Here is a 16,982-nt window from a genome sequence, read left to right on the forward strand (position 1 = left end):
GAAAATGTACTAACAAATACAGCAGGAACAATAAGAAATTTGGAAAGGTTGGCATGTGTAAAGGAACCAAAGAATGATATTTCAGCTCAAACAAAGTGCAAACCAAAGAGATAACGATAGCAGAACACAGAATGCTGATTCATGTATCTCAGAATACAAAAGCTTGGAGGGCATTGTCTGAGATAATGCATATAAAATACAGGGAAGTTGATTTCACACAATGCATACTCCAGCTGCAGAATTTACTCACATAGAATATTGCAGAGCCAAGAGAATACTGTGACTAAAAATGAAATTACATGAATTTGTAGAGAATAAGTTGATTAATTATTGTATACAGGATGGCTTAGGAGAAGTCTCAGATCTTGTAAGCACTCTCTTTCTGCTAAAGAAAATCTTCCACTATCCTCTAGTGGGTAGGTAAACAGATGTTCAACAGTCTAAAGTGACAGCAGTTCTTATAATTAAAATAATTTCTAAAGTTTCTTTAGATTGAAAACTATTCATTTTTGTCAAAACCACTCTAAGTACATGTTCTCCTAGTTTTTTGCTGGGAAAGGAGGATAGACATTCTTCTGTGCCAGTCACTCAGAGCATTAAGGCTGCTTTGTCCTGGGCTTTTTCAGGTTTACTCGAAGTTTTTTACTGATATTTTTGTGTCTACATTTTTCAGAAAAATTGTCCTGAGGCAGGAAAAAAAATCTTGCATGTGATTGGAGGTGTAGTGACAATTACAGTTTCTGCCTTCCAATTACCCATTTTTAGATGATCAGAAACTTAAAATAGACACACCATCTTGCTGAAGAACAGGGATTTTTTCACTTTTAATAGAAGTAAATGAGTAATTATCAGTCACATGCCAGTGTTTAACCCTGATATCAACAATCAAATACTGTTCAAATATGCCACAGAAGACTGAAGTAAATTTAGGCTGAACAAAACCCGACATATTTACTTTTCCTGTGTGACCTACATTTGGGTTCTAATTGTGGAAGTGGAATCTGCTTTTGCCAACTTAGCTCTATATATTTTGGCAGGTATACATTTAATAGTTTGCTTGTGTTCCATGGCACACTATATGTGTGAAGCTGCCCTTTCTCCTGATAATCCATATTAAGAACTTGAAGAAAGTACTACATGCATTTAATATGATTGCTATTAATAATTTTTCTGTTATTCAGAGACTTTGGGGAGGGATGGTGCCTTGTATATGAAAACTTGGAAGATGAACAGTGTGATGCTGGCTTCTGTACAGAATGAATGCAAATATCTGTGATATGGAATTGATATAAACTATATAAAATATTTCATAAAAGCAATGTTGTAGAGATGTATTTCAGGATTTCATTTTATATTACTTTTAAGATTTAGCTGAAATAATTGATTCAGTCATATATGTTCAACAATTATAACATGAATAATTACCTTTATATGCTGATGTTAATGCTTCATGCTATAGTATGAAATCCATACATTAATTTAGGTATTATTGACAGAGGATAGTTTTAACTTACAGGAAGGGAGATGATACATGTCTTTTCTTTTTCCAGGATCCAAAAGAATCAGTGACAGTGAAGTCTCTGATTATGACTGTGATGATGGAATTGGTGTTGTTTCAGGTACTAATGTTTAAATTTACTTCTCCAAGCTCAGTAGAAATATTTCTTATTTATAAGTTGTTATGAATTTTGCAATGTTTCTCTGATGAAAAATAAGTGGAACTTAAGTATATATTTTTCTAAGAGACACAAAATAAATATTATGCACAATGCATGTCTAATCTCAAAAATTACTAATGGGGGAAAAAAGTCAGTGTGTGAATGTCCTTATTGCTTTTATATAATGATACAAACAGCATAAGGGTAGTGTTTTTAATAAATGTCCAGAAATGTTAATTTCTCTTTTTTTGACAGACATATGTTGACATATCCTGTAAAATTTCATGATGCAATAATAACACTGCCAAAGGTCTGAAACATGAATGTTCAAGGCAGGACAGGAGATAGCAGATAATCTGTTTCACGAAGTATTGGAATGGAGCCCGTTGGAGAAAAAAGTTGTCATGTCAAAGAGTATGTCTCCCCTTCTAAGTGAAAAGATAATGCCAAATAAAAAATAATCATTGCTGAAAACAATAAAATCCTAACCACATAGTTCTGATGACTACAACAGAGAATATATTTAAGAATCATGGACATTTTTAGGTTGGATCAAGTCCAACTGCTAGAACTGTAAAATCCACTACCAAACCTTGCCCCTGAGTCCCACAGCTACATGTCTTCTAAATACCTGCAGGCGTGGTCACTCCACCCCTTCCCTGGGCAGCCTGTTCCATTGCTGGACAACTCTTTCAGGAAGATTTTTCCCAGTATCCAGTCCAAAGGAGGCAGCTGTGCCACCTGTAACCAGTACTGAGGGCTGCTGCTGTCAGCACAGAGTGGGGTACTCCTCTCAGTGTACGTTCTGTTGCCCTGCTGCCGTTCTGAGATTTTTAACACGCAGGTTTTTCTGTGCTGGACAGCTTCTGGTTCTCTTGGGTGAGGTCCAGCTCCAGTGTGAGACAGTGGGGTTTGGGAAAGGCTGAGCAGGATAGTCTGTCTGCTCTAGACAGCAGCTGTGGGAGCAGGATCCGCTCAGGTCAGTCCAAGCCACCCATCGGCACATGGGCTACAGGACCTTCTGCTGGAGGCTGAGGGAGGGGAGACAGCAAAGAGGAATTAGAGGAATACGGCTGACCTTGGAACTAAGAGGGAATAAAAAGAGGTGAGGTAGGCAATCCTGAACATTGCGAGATGATGCGAAGCCAAGTATTGATCAATCCAGACATTTAGTGAACTATCTAATTATATGAGTTGACCTGGTCCTGCTTTAAAATCTGTTACCAGTCTGAGCTCAGATGCATTTCTGTTTCATCTACATAGTCATGCTTTTATTTCCAGCTATTTCATGGTTAGCTCATAGGCTGTGCTTAATTTTTGACTCTGGTATGTTACTATCCCGTGCTATGGGTCTTGCACTTGCTGGGATGAGATAACTTTTTCTTTTTTTTTTTTTTTATAATAAACAGCATGTAAATTTTATTTAAAAAGTCCTTTTTAATAACTGATAAAATTTTACAGTCTTTATGATATAAACAGGGCAAGTCATATTTGTGCTAAGGTTGCAGCAGTTTAACCAGATAAAAAAAAGAACACTAGGCCTGCAAAACCACTAAAGTTTCTGTGTTCCTTAAAACATTTATCTTCAAACAGTAACAGGCTAATTTTTCAGATTATTGCCTTAATTAGAAAGCTATTAAGGAAAATTTACAGCATTTTTATATTCCTCCTCCCCTGTCTGCTTTATTGCAGTCAGAACACAGGAAGGATAGCCAGAGTGATGTGAAGTATTGAAACCAAAGAGGCAACCATCCTCAGAAGCCTTTTGTTCCTATTTACTGTACTTTCAGTCTTTGATGAGCTTGCTGTCTGGAATTAGTAGTCTCGAAGACATTCAAAATGCCTGTCCTCCCAAAAATAAGGGCTTTCATATTGCTGTGGGTCAGTTAGATTAAAAATGTATCAATCTAATTTAGGAGCTTAAAAATAAAGGTAGGAAATAACTGGATTCAAAGGATATATTTCTAGACTGCCCAGTATAACATCATTTTGAAAGTGAAATTTTTTTCCTGTCCTGGAGAAAGGTACCAAGTTTTGCAGATTTTTTTTTACCAGGTGCTTGAACATCAGCAAGATTCTTATGGAGCACCTAGATTTACAACTTTGATTCAATAAACTTATCTTTTGACAACTTGTAACATTATGGTCTTTACAGTTCAATGAATGACCCTACTTTCCTTACCTGAGTTTCTGACATACCTTTAGGTTTTTTAGGATCCTTAAGCTATTGAATTTTTGCTGAACAATTCTACACCTTATTTGCATTTTAATTCAGCTGGGCTGTGTGGGGAGGAAAATTTGATGGTTTTTAGATTTTGAAATGTTTAGTGCCTTACTTTTTTTGTGATGCTGCACTATGTTTGTAAGTCTTCTTGTTTAGACTTATCTTGTCTTACCATCCACTCTCCTTATCATTCCCTCAATTGTTTAAAGTTCCTTTATTCATTTGTAGTCTCATCACTATCTTGGTTTAAATGTATGCACTGTTTGCATGAAGCCATTTGTCTCTCTTAGTTTTCTTTCTTTCTTATTTACCCCAGTTCTTTCATTTTGTATTTTCAGGTTTTATTTAACCTGACACTTTGCTCTTCTTCTGTCTGCTATATAAATAGTGCATTACACGAAGTAAGCTTGCCAACATCTTTCGAGTACTCTCAGTGATCCTTTCCATAAAATTAATTCCTAGTATCACACCTGTGAACTAAACTCCAGAAGCATTTAAGAGGAAGAAAAATTGACTCTTTGCTCCTCCTCAATTTACTTTTATTCATAATGGTTGACAGATGTCCTTTAAAGTTCCTTTCCAATTGAAACTATTCTGTGATTTTATGACCTCTTGGAAAAATTATTCACCAAATCTATCACTTCTTGTGGATTGGATCTTAGCCTTCTTAGACAAATGTAATAAACTTCAGCCTGTTTTTTCTGTCAACGGGAAAGGCCTTTAAAAAAATAGTGAGAAACAGATTGAAATACTTCAATGTCTTTTTTTCTGGTTACATGTGTTTTCTCCAACAGCAATTTTCACAAAGAGTTATAGCATATTACATATTTAAAAAGCAAATTTTTACTATATTATAAAATATCTCTCTTCAAATATTATGTATATTCATCTTGGAAAATGCTAGAATAGAGTCTCTATTAATATTTCATCTTTGCTAGCATTAATCTTACCATAGGATAGTGGAATGAGCAGCATTAGCAGCTCTGGTTATGTCTCTAGATTGGTTATGCATAGCTCTCAAACAATTTGAGGCATTTACTTTGCTATCCTGAACAATATACCTTGACCCTCAAGGTTGTCTGTCTCCAGCAGTTCTGTGTGAGAGTACATCAGCATCTACACCTGCCCTTGGCCATCCTCTTATGCCCTTTTTGATAAATGCTATACAGTATTTTTATATTGATTTTTTTTAATGCCAGAAAAGCTTACAAAATATCATTTATATTATAACAATAAATACAACTCAGTGAGAGGCAGATTGGCTTTTTGGGTGTTTTTTTTTCTTTCTAGTGTCCAAAGTTAAGCATGCATTGCAATTAACAAATTCAAGGAATATCGACTATAATTTCTAAATAGTTTTCTTCCCAGATACTTCCTAGTGTATGTTGAACCTAGGGAATACAAGCAGCCTACTGAGTCTGACTTTATGAGCAGAGACATGTATTGTCAAGACCATTTAATCGTAAAATTCTCACCTATTGTTTTTGTAACACTGAACTATTAAGTAAGATAATAATGTTTAAAATTCAGTTCTACACCAATATCTCATCTGCATTACAACAGATTATGTATTATGAAACACTTGCAATCTGAGATATGTTTCAACAGAAGCAACAAATGAACCATGGAAGAATGTAAGGCAGTGAATTCTGCACAGACTGCATTTCAAGTCTCTACAGAGAAGAACTTTTCTGAGTAAAAGAATGCAGTCTCCTGCTTTGAGAAGGAAAACATTTATGGTGATAAGTTTTTATCATTATGCAGAAGATAGCTGTATGTTTCAGGAGGAAATAAGAATACAAAGAAGATATTTATTCAGATAGCTGGGTCCATGTAAATGATGAAAAAATAGTACAGAATACCATCAGTACAGCAGTTATTCCTGAACCTTCAAAAATATTTCTGTGTTTGAAGAACAATGAAAAGAAATTATGCATTTTTTTCACCTCTCAAAACACCTGAGGAATTCTTTGTTCAAAAGAATACTTTCACTGCCATGTTGCAGCCTTTGCTGCAGAGGAAATGTCTTTTTCTCTGTTTTTTGATAATGCGGGCTGAATTTTTATGCCTGAATCCTGTGGATGATTGCTTCTCAAAGCAGATGCAGAAAACACACTTTGGTTCCAGATTAAAATCAACTAGAATTTACCACTGCCTATAGAAAGATATCTTACAGCATTAGCACATAGAATGGATTACTTTTATCCCTGCTAAAATACTGATTTCATTGTATTACCAGATTGCCAGCTAGCCCTAAATGGGAGCCCATTGTGACCCAAAAGGCCAGTAACTTCAGACCTAAACACTGACAAGGGTTTTATTTTATTGTATGTTGATTACAAATGCCCTGCTCTAAAATCTGTTCTTTCTGGGCTCTCCCTTGATCTAAAAATGTTAGTCTGCACATCACAGAAATCCCTCTTCAAAACTGAAATTCAAGCCATGTTAAATAGTCCTTATGCTGACTGCCTAGATCAATGGATCTTTAACCATTTTCCTTTCTTTCAAACAAATAATTTATATATTATTTATAACTTTTTGCCTGAAGTTCTTTACACATTATTATAATTCTTCAAGCTTTTCTTTCATTTTAGTTTTCTTTCCTAATATATACTTTCCATTTTACGTATTTATTCTCTTATTTAAATTTTGAATGTAATAATTTTATTATTTAAAAAAATAAAGAAATTCTTCAGTATAATTTCCCTAGCTGAAAAATCATCTTTCTCCTCAAACATCCAAATTCTCTCAATGCTTTTCTTTAAACTAGTCAAAACTAGTCAAAGCTATTTTAAAATATAAGCTATTTCACTTCACTTTGTAAGTAAGGATGTAACTTGATTCAAGTTTTATTTTCAGATAATTACTAGTTATCAATAGCACTCTCTTTGAGGAAAGTTAAGGAAATATGAACTTGGTCTGTTAGTTTATATTTTACCACAGTCCTATATCTATGGAGTAACAAAGGCATCAAAAGGCAATGAAAATTACAATGAAATTGCATTCCTATTAGACATGGTCTTTGTTGATACTTTTCACATAAGGGGATCACTGGTTGAGGTGAGTTACAATTATGGTAATTTAGAGGAGCACTTCTAAAAAGGAAATGTAGCAAGAAAGGCTGATAAATTCCAATCAACAGTGTGAAGAGGAGGCTAATTTGGGGGACTTTCTGGACAGAAATATATATGGATGAGTGCTTAACTAGGAAGAAAGATCTTTATAGTACCTGTGGTGGTTTGGGGTTTTTCCCCCCACCCAAGCTTTGCGTGTCATGCTGGATATAGGAACAGTGCTGAAAACTCAGCAAGCTCTAGTTACTGTGTGGGAATGCTTTTCCATAAGAAAAGAATTGTCTCAAGTGTCATGGGCCCATAAATACAATTAGTGCTGTAGAGCTAAATATGCCTGTGAGGAACTGAGCTGCTATGCAGCAAGTAACCAGTTGTTCCTGCTGTAATGTTTACTGATTCCTTTGACTGTACATTAATTCCTTCCATATTTGCAGAATAATATTTAATACAAAAAAATCCTCAAAGCAATTCAAAATGTATCTTCAACTTGTAAAGCATTCAGATATCAATAATTCAGTTTATTTGATCAGAGACTGTCAGCAATTTTTTAGAGGATATCTAAAATGTTCATTTAGATGTGCAAATCAGCCCAGAAGCTGAGCACATTTGTATGAAAGAACTGAACTCTCTCTAAAGTGCCCATATGTGAAATGTTGGTATGTTAAGCATTTCTGGCAATTTGATTATATAATTGTTTTTAATTAGTGCTTGTTCAAAGCCCAACCACTGTGAGTATTAAAAAGTTAAATATCTGAAAGCTTGATGCTTCAATCAAATACAGATGTTAAAGTGGAGAAAACACCACTTAACATCAGTGTCAGAAACAAGTTAATTACATTGCCTATGATGAGCAGCCATTCTAGTACTGCCTTACTAGAACAATTTTCATACTAAGAGTTTCTTTCAATTAAATCAAGCAGCAAGGCTTTTAAATTAAAATCTTCATTAATACACTTCAGTTGATTCTTTTTGGGCCTATTTTAGGGCTGTTGATATGAACCTAATATTTGGAAGTTTGTGATTTTCTGCAATTTTGGACCTAAAAGATTCATAATTTAATAACAATTCAATCATCAGTATTTACTGAACATGTAACCTGCATAGCATAATATTAGCACAGTACATACTGTGTGGATTAATATTTTAAGTCAAATATATTAATAGTCTCTCTTAAATCAGATAAAACTAAAACTTCAGGTCTGAAGAAGCTGTATTTAGTGTGCTTTGTAAAATCCCTCTTTTCATATGTATCAGTTTTTAATGAAACCTTCCCATGACAGAAGAAGGTGGTGGCATTGCAGTTATCTTTGTCATGTGTCTGTCTTTTAGGTGTCTGCAGCTCACAGTTGTTTACCACTGATTATGTCTACACTGATCATCAGGTTCTGTGTACTCTCTATGTTGATTTAAGAGGCTTGCCATAGTTACAGAGCCTTTGATTCTATGGTAATGACTCAATATTTATAGCTGCAAGCAGGATAATGTTTATCCTATTTTTACTACTGCTATAAATATCTGCTTTGCTCAATAGCAACTCATTGGTCAAGCTGCCCTTATGACCTGTCTTTTCTGTCTATAATTTCTTTTCACAAGAAAATGTTTTTTACTTAACTTCTCTAACCTTATTTTCAGGATGTGCAATAGTTTTTGAAATTGGAAGGTAAATTATACCTACAGTACTGGCAGTTAAATCAGAGCTACATTAACGCTACAAAACTGAAGGATAACTTTGAAATTACCTCATTAACCCATGTTAGTGGGTTGTCTTACTTAAACAGTTGCTTTTCAATGTGTGGCCTGTTGGAAAAAGAGGTGTTTGTAAATATAATTATTTTTATTTTAGGTAAATGGATTATAAATGTCAATTTTTTTGCAACAATATTATTAGACAACATTAATCTATTTCTTTGATCACAGCTAAACACCTCTAGTTTTCTTCAAAAAATGTAGCAAAATTTTATCAAGATTTAGCAAAATTGCTAGGAATGCTGATTGTTTCTGCCTTTGTTATTGTTATAAGGAAGCAGTACCAGTGTTAGTTACCAGAAAGCACTGCATGACTACCTCAAAATTAATATTAAGCACATATTTGATCAGGATTAGACTTGAAAATTAATTACAAAGTCATATATTTTGATTTATTGCAACAATACTGCTCATTTGGTCAACTACAATAACAGATTAGAGCTGGAAGAGGATTTTTGTTCCAAAGTAATTAATTTGTTTCTGTGTGCAGATGTAAAAAGTTCAATAATTTTGATTTACTTGTTCTCACATCTAGGAATTTTTTAGACTTCTTTAGCATTTTTTAGAATTTTAAAGGAGGTTGTTGTTTGTGTTTTGTTAATGGATTACCTTGCCCTTCATTATGTTTATTCACCTAGAAAATCTTACAGTATTGCTCATTCCCCTCATACTTTGAGGTCTGTACAACCAAATATTATATAAACTGGTGATTTTTTCAGAGGATTTACCTATTCCTTCATCTTACTACTCTACATTGTTTTCCATCACCAAATTCAACAAATTCTACTTGTGTATGCAAGGAGATCTATCTAGATAGACTATCTCTATCTTTTCTGTCAGTAGATATGCATTACTAGGATGATAAGACAATATTTCTCTCTGTTCTTGTACTGTAATTTTTTTATTTCAATATCTAAAAGTTTATAATAACTTGCTGCTCATTTATGTGTGGTGGAATGACTCTGGCTAGGTGCCAGTTGGCTGCCAAAACTGCTCCATCACTGCCCTCACGAGCTGGAAATGGGAGAGGAAATATAACAAAAGACTTGTGGGTCGAGATAAGGACAGGAAGAGATCACTCCCTGTTATGGTCATAGGCAAAAGAGACAACTCAGAGATATTATTTTATGGCAAATAACATCAGAGTGGCATAATGAGAAAATAACCCCCTGAAATTTTAAAGCCTTGCCTCCATCCCTTCCTTCTCTCTGGTCTCAGCTTCCCTCCTGGCTCTCTACCTCCTGCCTCTCAGCTGCACTCCCTTCACTCCCTCCCTTCACTCTATCCCTCTGCTCCAGAGTGAGGTGCCTCTCATGGGAGACAGACCCTCATGAACCTCCCCGATGTCAGTTCATCCCATGGGCTGCAGTTCTTCACAAACTGCTCCAGCATGAGTCCCTCCCATAGGGTGCAGCCCCTCAAACTGCTCCAGGCTGGGTCACGAGTCCTGCCAGCAAACCTGCTCCAGAGGGGGCTTCTCTCTCCACAGGTCCACTGGTCCTGCCAGGGGTCTGCTGCAGGGTGGGCTCTTCACTACTGTTACTTTAGCTCTTTTACTTAAAGAATTGCAGAATTGCAGAGTGTATTGATTTCCAGACTGACTTGCAAAATTTATTTATCTCCTACATTTTACTAGTGAGTGAATAACACCCTGTTTCAAACACACATAAAATTTCCTGTCTTACCTTTGATGATCTCAGAATTATGTTCCACTGGCCCCTATGTATTTTTTCAGTGCTTATAATAATAAATTTCCTTCGTATATAGGATAAAAGTTGGTATTTCATTACTGACTCTTAGCTGAAGGTACGCATAACATGATTTGACTGTGGTGTGGTGAGGAGAGACTGTGTCCTCCTCAGCATCATTATATTAGTGGAATGTAATGGTGATGTGCTGATTTTTTCCCCTTTAGTACACATGCCAGATACACACAAAGCCGCTTATACTAAACATAGAAGGAAGAAGTTGTTTACTAATTAGAATTGTTTATATATATCCTTGGTTGTAAGGCCATATAGTAAATATGAGTAGCCAGTTGAAAGTATTTAACATACTTGGAACCATAAAGTGGAATGAATTAATAAGGTTTTGTTTAGGTCCTAATGAACATTTTCCAGGAAGTAAAATAAGAAAATCATGAGCAGAAGATTATTCTACTCTTGGAAGATTCTCATGGGAAAAGTATAACAGTTGCATGAGCCAGAATTTTTCCAGTGCCGGGTGGATCTCTCTAAGTATTCTTTTTTTTGGTTACTGTCTTTGGAACAAAGAAATCAGTTCTAGCAGTTGTCATAGCCACCAGGAACTCTCTGAAGACCTATTCCTGCTAAGCGTTATAATCAGGTTAACAATTGCAAATCTTCAATTTCTTATCATTATGTTTTAATTTCATCATCACAAAATTTGGGGAAACTTACTTGAAATTGCTGTATATGTAGGATTTTTTTCCACAGAGAGTATTGCACCATGGGATAGTGAATTCAACTTTTTCAGTTACATGAAGACCATCACTTTTAACACATACAGCTTTTCAAAGAGATTTTTATTAAACGCCTGTGTTAAATGTCCATGTGGTAGCCTTTTAGGCCAGTGTAACTTGGAGGTTTTTGCTTAGACCATTATGCCTTCTGTTAGGCTTATTCAAGATTAGGCCAGGGTGCTTGCTATTTGTGAAGAAAATGTGTTTTTTAATTCAGAATTGTGAGTGAAATCTGATGTCACTGAGTCATTGTTACCTTAAATATTTCTGTAATACAAATCTTTCTTGAACCCAATCTCATTATTTAACTCCATAGTAGCTTCCTATCCCAAATTTTTAAACTAAATTTTGGATTAATTTTTAATAATGGACATTTCTATTTGAAAAACATTTTACACAACATTTGAAATATAATTTTAATTTAAAATACAACAATTAGTTTTTTTATTCTAAGGAAAAATCAGTTTAATTTGTTTTATTATTAATGCATTGTATTAATCATAAATGGTAAGTCCCCAGTTTGGTGCATGGTATTAATTTCTATACTTTTGAATTATAACCATAGGAACTGTAATTGTACTTAAATAAAGCATAACAACAGGAATCAACTTACATATGTATGTTTTATAATAAAACCCAAGAACACATGATAACATTCTCGATCAAATCCCATCTTTTACTGAGAAACTCATTGCTGCAGATACGGCAGGAAGTTGAAAAGTGCAACTTCAGATTCACTGAATATTTACATTTCTTTTTAGATTACCGACATAACGGGAGAGATCTTCAAAGTTCAACACTGTCAGTGCCAGAGCAAGTAATGTCATCTAATCATTGTTCTCGATCAGGGTCCCCTCACCGTGGAGATAGTATAGGACGGACTAGATCGTGGTCTCCCAGTGTCCCTCCCCCACAAAGGTAAACTCTTGTTCAACTATGCCGTTAAATAAAGTAAACTGGTATTGATCTTGTACCAATACTGGAAATAATCTCCAGACTTTCAAAAATGAATTGGTTAGATCTTACAGAATTATGTAAAGCCAATATTGTTTTTTTACATTATAGTGATGCGCCGTATTTATATATAATTCTATGTTACTTATGGTTTATTATTACTATATTATTTAATATTATTATATGATTTCACAATTGTATCTTCTGCCTATTTATATCTCGTTTTTCGTCAAAATTCAGTACAGTCCTATCTAAGGAAAGAAAAATATCTCTCCACATTTTCATTTCCTAGAGCTATTTACAGGTGCCATGTTTCATAGTATGTGATAGTTCAACATTACCTTAGCATTCATATGACAGAGGATGTTTTCAACCTTTTGTTTCTGTAGAATCAGGATTCTGGGGAGCCTCTTTTGCTGCCCAGAGTAGCTTCTTTTCTACTATTTTCTTAAGAGAAAGGAAGCAGAAGAATAGATGAAAATGGGAATGAAACCTGTTTTCCAGCCCTTTTGTTGCTATGTCTGGGTAGGTTTCCAGATGGCGTAATTCAGTTCAAATGAAAGTGGAAGTTTTCTCTTTTGCCCATAATGTTCACAATTCCCCTTTGATACTGAAGATCTGTTATTCACTATTTTTTGACAGGTCCATGTTTGTCTCCCTTTCTTTCAGACATCCTGATTCTTTTGTGTTCTGTTTTCCTTTCTGTTATCTTTGCTCTTTTTGGGAAGTTAACATTCTCTTGACTTCATAATATCTTACTTATGTTTTTACTTACCATTTCCTCTAATGGATGTAGCCTATATGATAGCCTTTTGCATTAGTGAGATATTAGGATTTCAAATTATCCCTCATCATCTCATACAGCTAAGAGGCTGAAACTGTGTGTTTCTACTTGAAATCTAAACTCATCTAAAACCAAGTCAGCCTGACTTGAAATGAGACACAAGTGGTAGACACAAAAGGGGCCTATTCTGATTTTTAATAAACTGATTTCAGCCTAAGTAATTGCCTACGCTAAATCTCCAGAGGTTATTTGTCTTGGATATAGACATAAATGTGAGCAAAATCTCTTTGTGTGTGTGTGTTTGTGTTTTTGTGGTTTTGTTTTTCTGTCTGCATGCATGCTGTGTGCATTTTTGGCAGAATTTTTACCCAAGCTGGTGATTAACACTTGTTTAACACCATTGAAAAATCCACTTTTCATTTTCTTGTAGTCTTGGATTTCTTTACATGCTCAAAATCTCTTGCTTTTTATCTTTCCTAAAGCTAAATTTTTAAATATAGTTTTGAATTTATTGCAGCTGTTTCCTACAATGTCAGAATCAAATGCATTATTTGAGTAATATTTCCCTGCCCACACACCAAAAAAATTCTTTGAGGACTTGTTGAGCTCAGGAAATTGGGTTATGAGAGTTTGAGGATTTGCAGAAGAGAAGTATAAGCTATGAGTTACAGAAATATCTTTTTTAGTTCTACTGAAAATGAAGGTCTACTCAGGAAATCTATAAGAATTATCACATTTTGCACCCTGTTCAGGTGAATTTGTTATACATGTGCTACTCTATAGATGTCGTAACTGCAGTGAGCATTCTGCATGCCCAGAGATTTCCCATTGCTGACACCTCTGCAGGCAGGAGGTTTTGGGCCATAGAAGTTGCTGTTATTTCTTAGAAACCATTTTGCAGTCCTCAATCCTACTTAGTTTTTTAATAAACTCCCCCAAAGGCCCACTACATCGTAGCTGACAAGATCTTGTTACTGCTCTTGTTACTCTTTACTAGCCAGACTAAACCCAGTATTTGGATTCATGAATGCCAGAGTGGAAAATGCTTTATGACAAATGAGGTAGAGCTGAAGGCAAAAATTTATGTGTAATGCAACATCTTTATATCACTTATATGCAGGAATAAATAATGTCATGGCAGCAGCGGTGAAGGATACATGTACAAGTTAACACTAGTCAGAAAGTGGTAAATGACAAAGGGTAAATATGACAGGTACCAAGAAAGGAAAGGGGAGCTGAGCCATACAAAACCAAAACAATAAAGGAAACTGAGGCTCACACTAGAGCAGACTGCAGTAAAGGACAGGAGACAGAAGAATTTATTGGTCTTGAACTTCTGTGGAGGGAAGCATCCAATTTGTTATTTTCAATTCAATACAAAACAATTATGTTTTTATTATCCAATAATTATTACAGTTAACCATTGTCTCCTATTTTCCTATTCTTGTGGATTTGTTTTACAGAGCACAAAAAGTAAAGTGTGTGTCAGTAGGTATTGATAGGTAAACTGAGCAAAACAATCGATTGGCAAAGCTTTGGTCTCAATTAGTACAGGTGATCTTTACCCAAGCCTGCACTAACCCTCTACGTGGGTTCCACATACAGTCCTATTTTTAAATTCAGGTGAACATGTTTTCATCAGGCTGCACTCTACTGTAACAGCCACAAGTCCCCATTGTGTCCTACTACAGTTTACATCTTTATAGTAAAGCCAAAATCAAAAACTCATGAAAAATTATTTACAGTGTATGTTTCCATCAGAAATGAATTTTTACTTGAAGTCTGGAAAGAGTAATGAAACGTTGTTCAAGATTAACACCTTTAATGAAGGAAATGAAAAAGCTTTCCTTATATTTCTAGAAGAAACACATTGGAACAAAAAAGAGAACTCTATCCCTATCATGGACTTGGCACCATTTTCTAAATGAGACATATTTTTTTGTACTTTAAGATTTAAAATTATTTTACTTTAAATGTATAGAAAAGTCTGGTCAGCTAACAGATTGCTGATAATTGTACAAAGCAGTGAGAGGATCTCATGCAGGCACACTAAAAACTCAGGATCTGATATCTTTTATCCTTAGTCGGAATGTGGATCAGGGACTGCGAGGGACTCGATCCACGGCTGCGCACTACAACACCCTGAACCGCATGGACAGACACCGAGCTGTAGACGACCACTACTCCCCAGACAGAGAGAGGTAAGTACCTGGCTGGAATTAGGAGCAGCTGTTGCCTACAGGCATCAATGTGAGTAACATCACTATGGTAGCTTGCTGAAATAAATTACATACCTAATCCCAGAGATTAGCATTTCTCCTTTATCCGCTGGTCGTATGACATACATTACAAAATATTAGTGCACATAAGGCTGACAAAACTGTCCAGTGAGTGTATGTTTGCCAGGAGGAAATCTGAAAAAAATCTATGAAAAAATGTATAATAGAAAATTTGATTAGTTTAGTTGTCCTTTTTAATATAAAATATTTTTGTTTTGTGTGTTATACAGTGAATTCTTTAAGTACCAAATATAAAAAAAAATAATTGGTAGACTTGATTGTTTTTGCTGCTGAGTAAAGAGGCATAAAAATAGATAATTTCAGCTCAGTATTAATGTAATGCTCCCTTTGGATACAGTGCAGTTCACATATGTAACAAAAATACATTCTAGTACTGTGTTCTGTTTTGTCTTTGGTCAACCTTCGGAGAGACTTGGTAAAAAAGAAAAGGGAAAAATGATTAGGACAGCATGTATGAAACCAGAGTCTTTGTGTTTAGAAGCACATCTGACCATGAATAGTGTTTTGCCTAATGGAACTTCCCAAACAGTAAGCACAGCTTTAGCAATCTCTATGAATTTTAATGATGTAAAAAAGAATTGCAGCAATAATTGAACAATGTAGCTAATTTAGCTGAATTAATTGTGGCAATGACTTTGTTACATTAAAAAAAAATATTGGTCTTCTCCGCCTCATTGTCTCCAGGTAGAAAATCAAAACAGAAAGCATTTATTATCTTTAATTTTCAAAATATTTCAGCTGTTTTGCACCAAGTTGAAATTCCTGCACTTTATAATGAGAGGCAAAATGCTAGCTTTTGTCTTATTTCATAATTGTATATACCAAGGAGTAATACAGATATGTTGTGTAATCTTGAGGAATATAGGACGAGCATTTGAAGTTAATGCTTTTACAGATAGCTATCACAGGTTATTCTTCAAGTGATATCAAAACACATCTCTGGGGTTTCTAACAGTAATACAAAGAATTTGAGAATGGCTTTTTGTTAGCAATATTGAACAGTGGCTTTTTGTTAGCAATATTGAACAGAGAAGATGAATATTTCCTAAGAGACCATATTTCCTAAGTAATGTGATCATCAATGATAGTATGGAATGCAAGACAATACTTTTCAAAACATTATAATATTTTAATTTCAGAATATTAAAAAATTAATTTTTCCCAAAGACATGTTACAAAACAGTATCAAAAGGAATTAAAACCCACAAAGTGATTTGTAATTTAATTTGGTGAATAAAAAAGTCAAATGGGCAAAAATAAAGCTAATGAAAAAACAGTGAAGTGTTTATCATCTAGAATAGGAAGTGTATTCATCACAAGTACGGTAGATCATAAGTCAACCTCTTTTTTGCATTAAAATAATTAATATTTCTGTTTAAATTATGGAAAAAATCTATTCGCTTGATTCATTAGAATATGATTTTCATACAGAAGGCAATAACTTGAAGATTCTGAGCTGTTTCTTTGAAAGATGATTACAGAATTCTTTTGGGATGCAATGTTATATTGATTTTAAGACCAGTCATCTTTAAAACAGGATCTAAACTCATCCCCACAGCCTGTGTATGCCTTATGGAATGCTCTGCATTTGCTCCCTGTGCAAGTTCATTTGCTGTCTCCCAGATAAATACATAGCTGCAAAGGTTGCTTGAATTTCAGTACCACAATGGTTTTCCTTCAGTCGAATAATCCCTCCTGGACTGACTTGATTTGGAGAAAAATAACTGGGTTCTTTAGAACACATCGGAAAAACAATGTCA

General features: G+C 34.8%; 1 protein-coding gene across 14 annotated transcripts in view; it reads left to right on the forward strand.

Annotated features, from left to right (window-relative positions):
- RIMS2 (regulating synaptic membrane exocytosis 2) overlaps positions 1 to 16,982 on the forward strand; it is a 357,283-nt gene that overhangs the window by 184,552 nt on the left and 155,749 nt on the right. For 13 of the 14 annotated variants that reach the window (XM_031058961.1, XM_031058971.1, XM_031058957.1 and 10 more), the window contains 3 exons: positions 1,551 to 1,619; positions 11,946 to 12,102; positions 15,007 to 15,123. In XM_031058961.1, coding sequence (XP_030914821.1) covers positions 1,551 to 1,619; positions 11,946 to 12,102; positions 15,007 to 15,123 — 343 coding nt within the window. The remainder of the gene's footprint in view (positions 1 to 1,550; positions 1,620 to 11,945; positions 12,103 to 15,006; positions 15,124 to 16,982) is intronic. The other variant, XM_031058960.1, reaches the window with a different exon arrangement.

Source organism: Geospiza fortis, unplaced genomic scaffold (assembly GCF_000277835.1).
Source record: "Geospiza fortis unplaced genomic scaffold, GeoFor_1.0 scaffold200, whole genome shotgun sequence".
NCBI classification, from domain to species: domain Eukaryota; kingdom Metazoa; phylum Chordata; class Aves; order Passeriformes; family Thraupidae; genus Geospiza; species Geospiza fortis.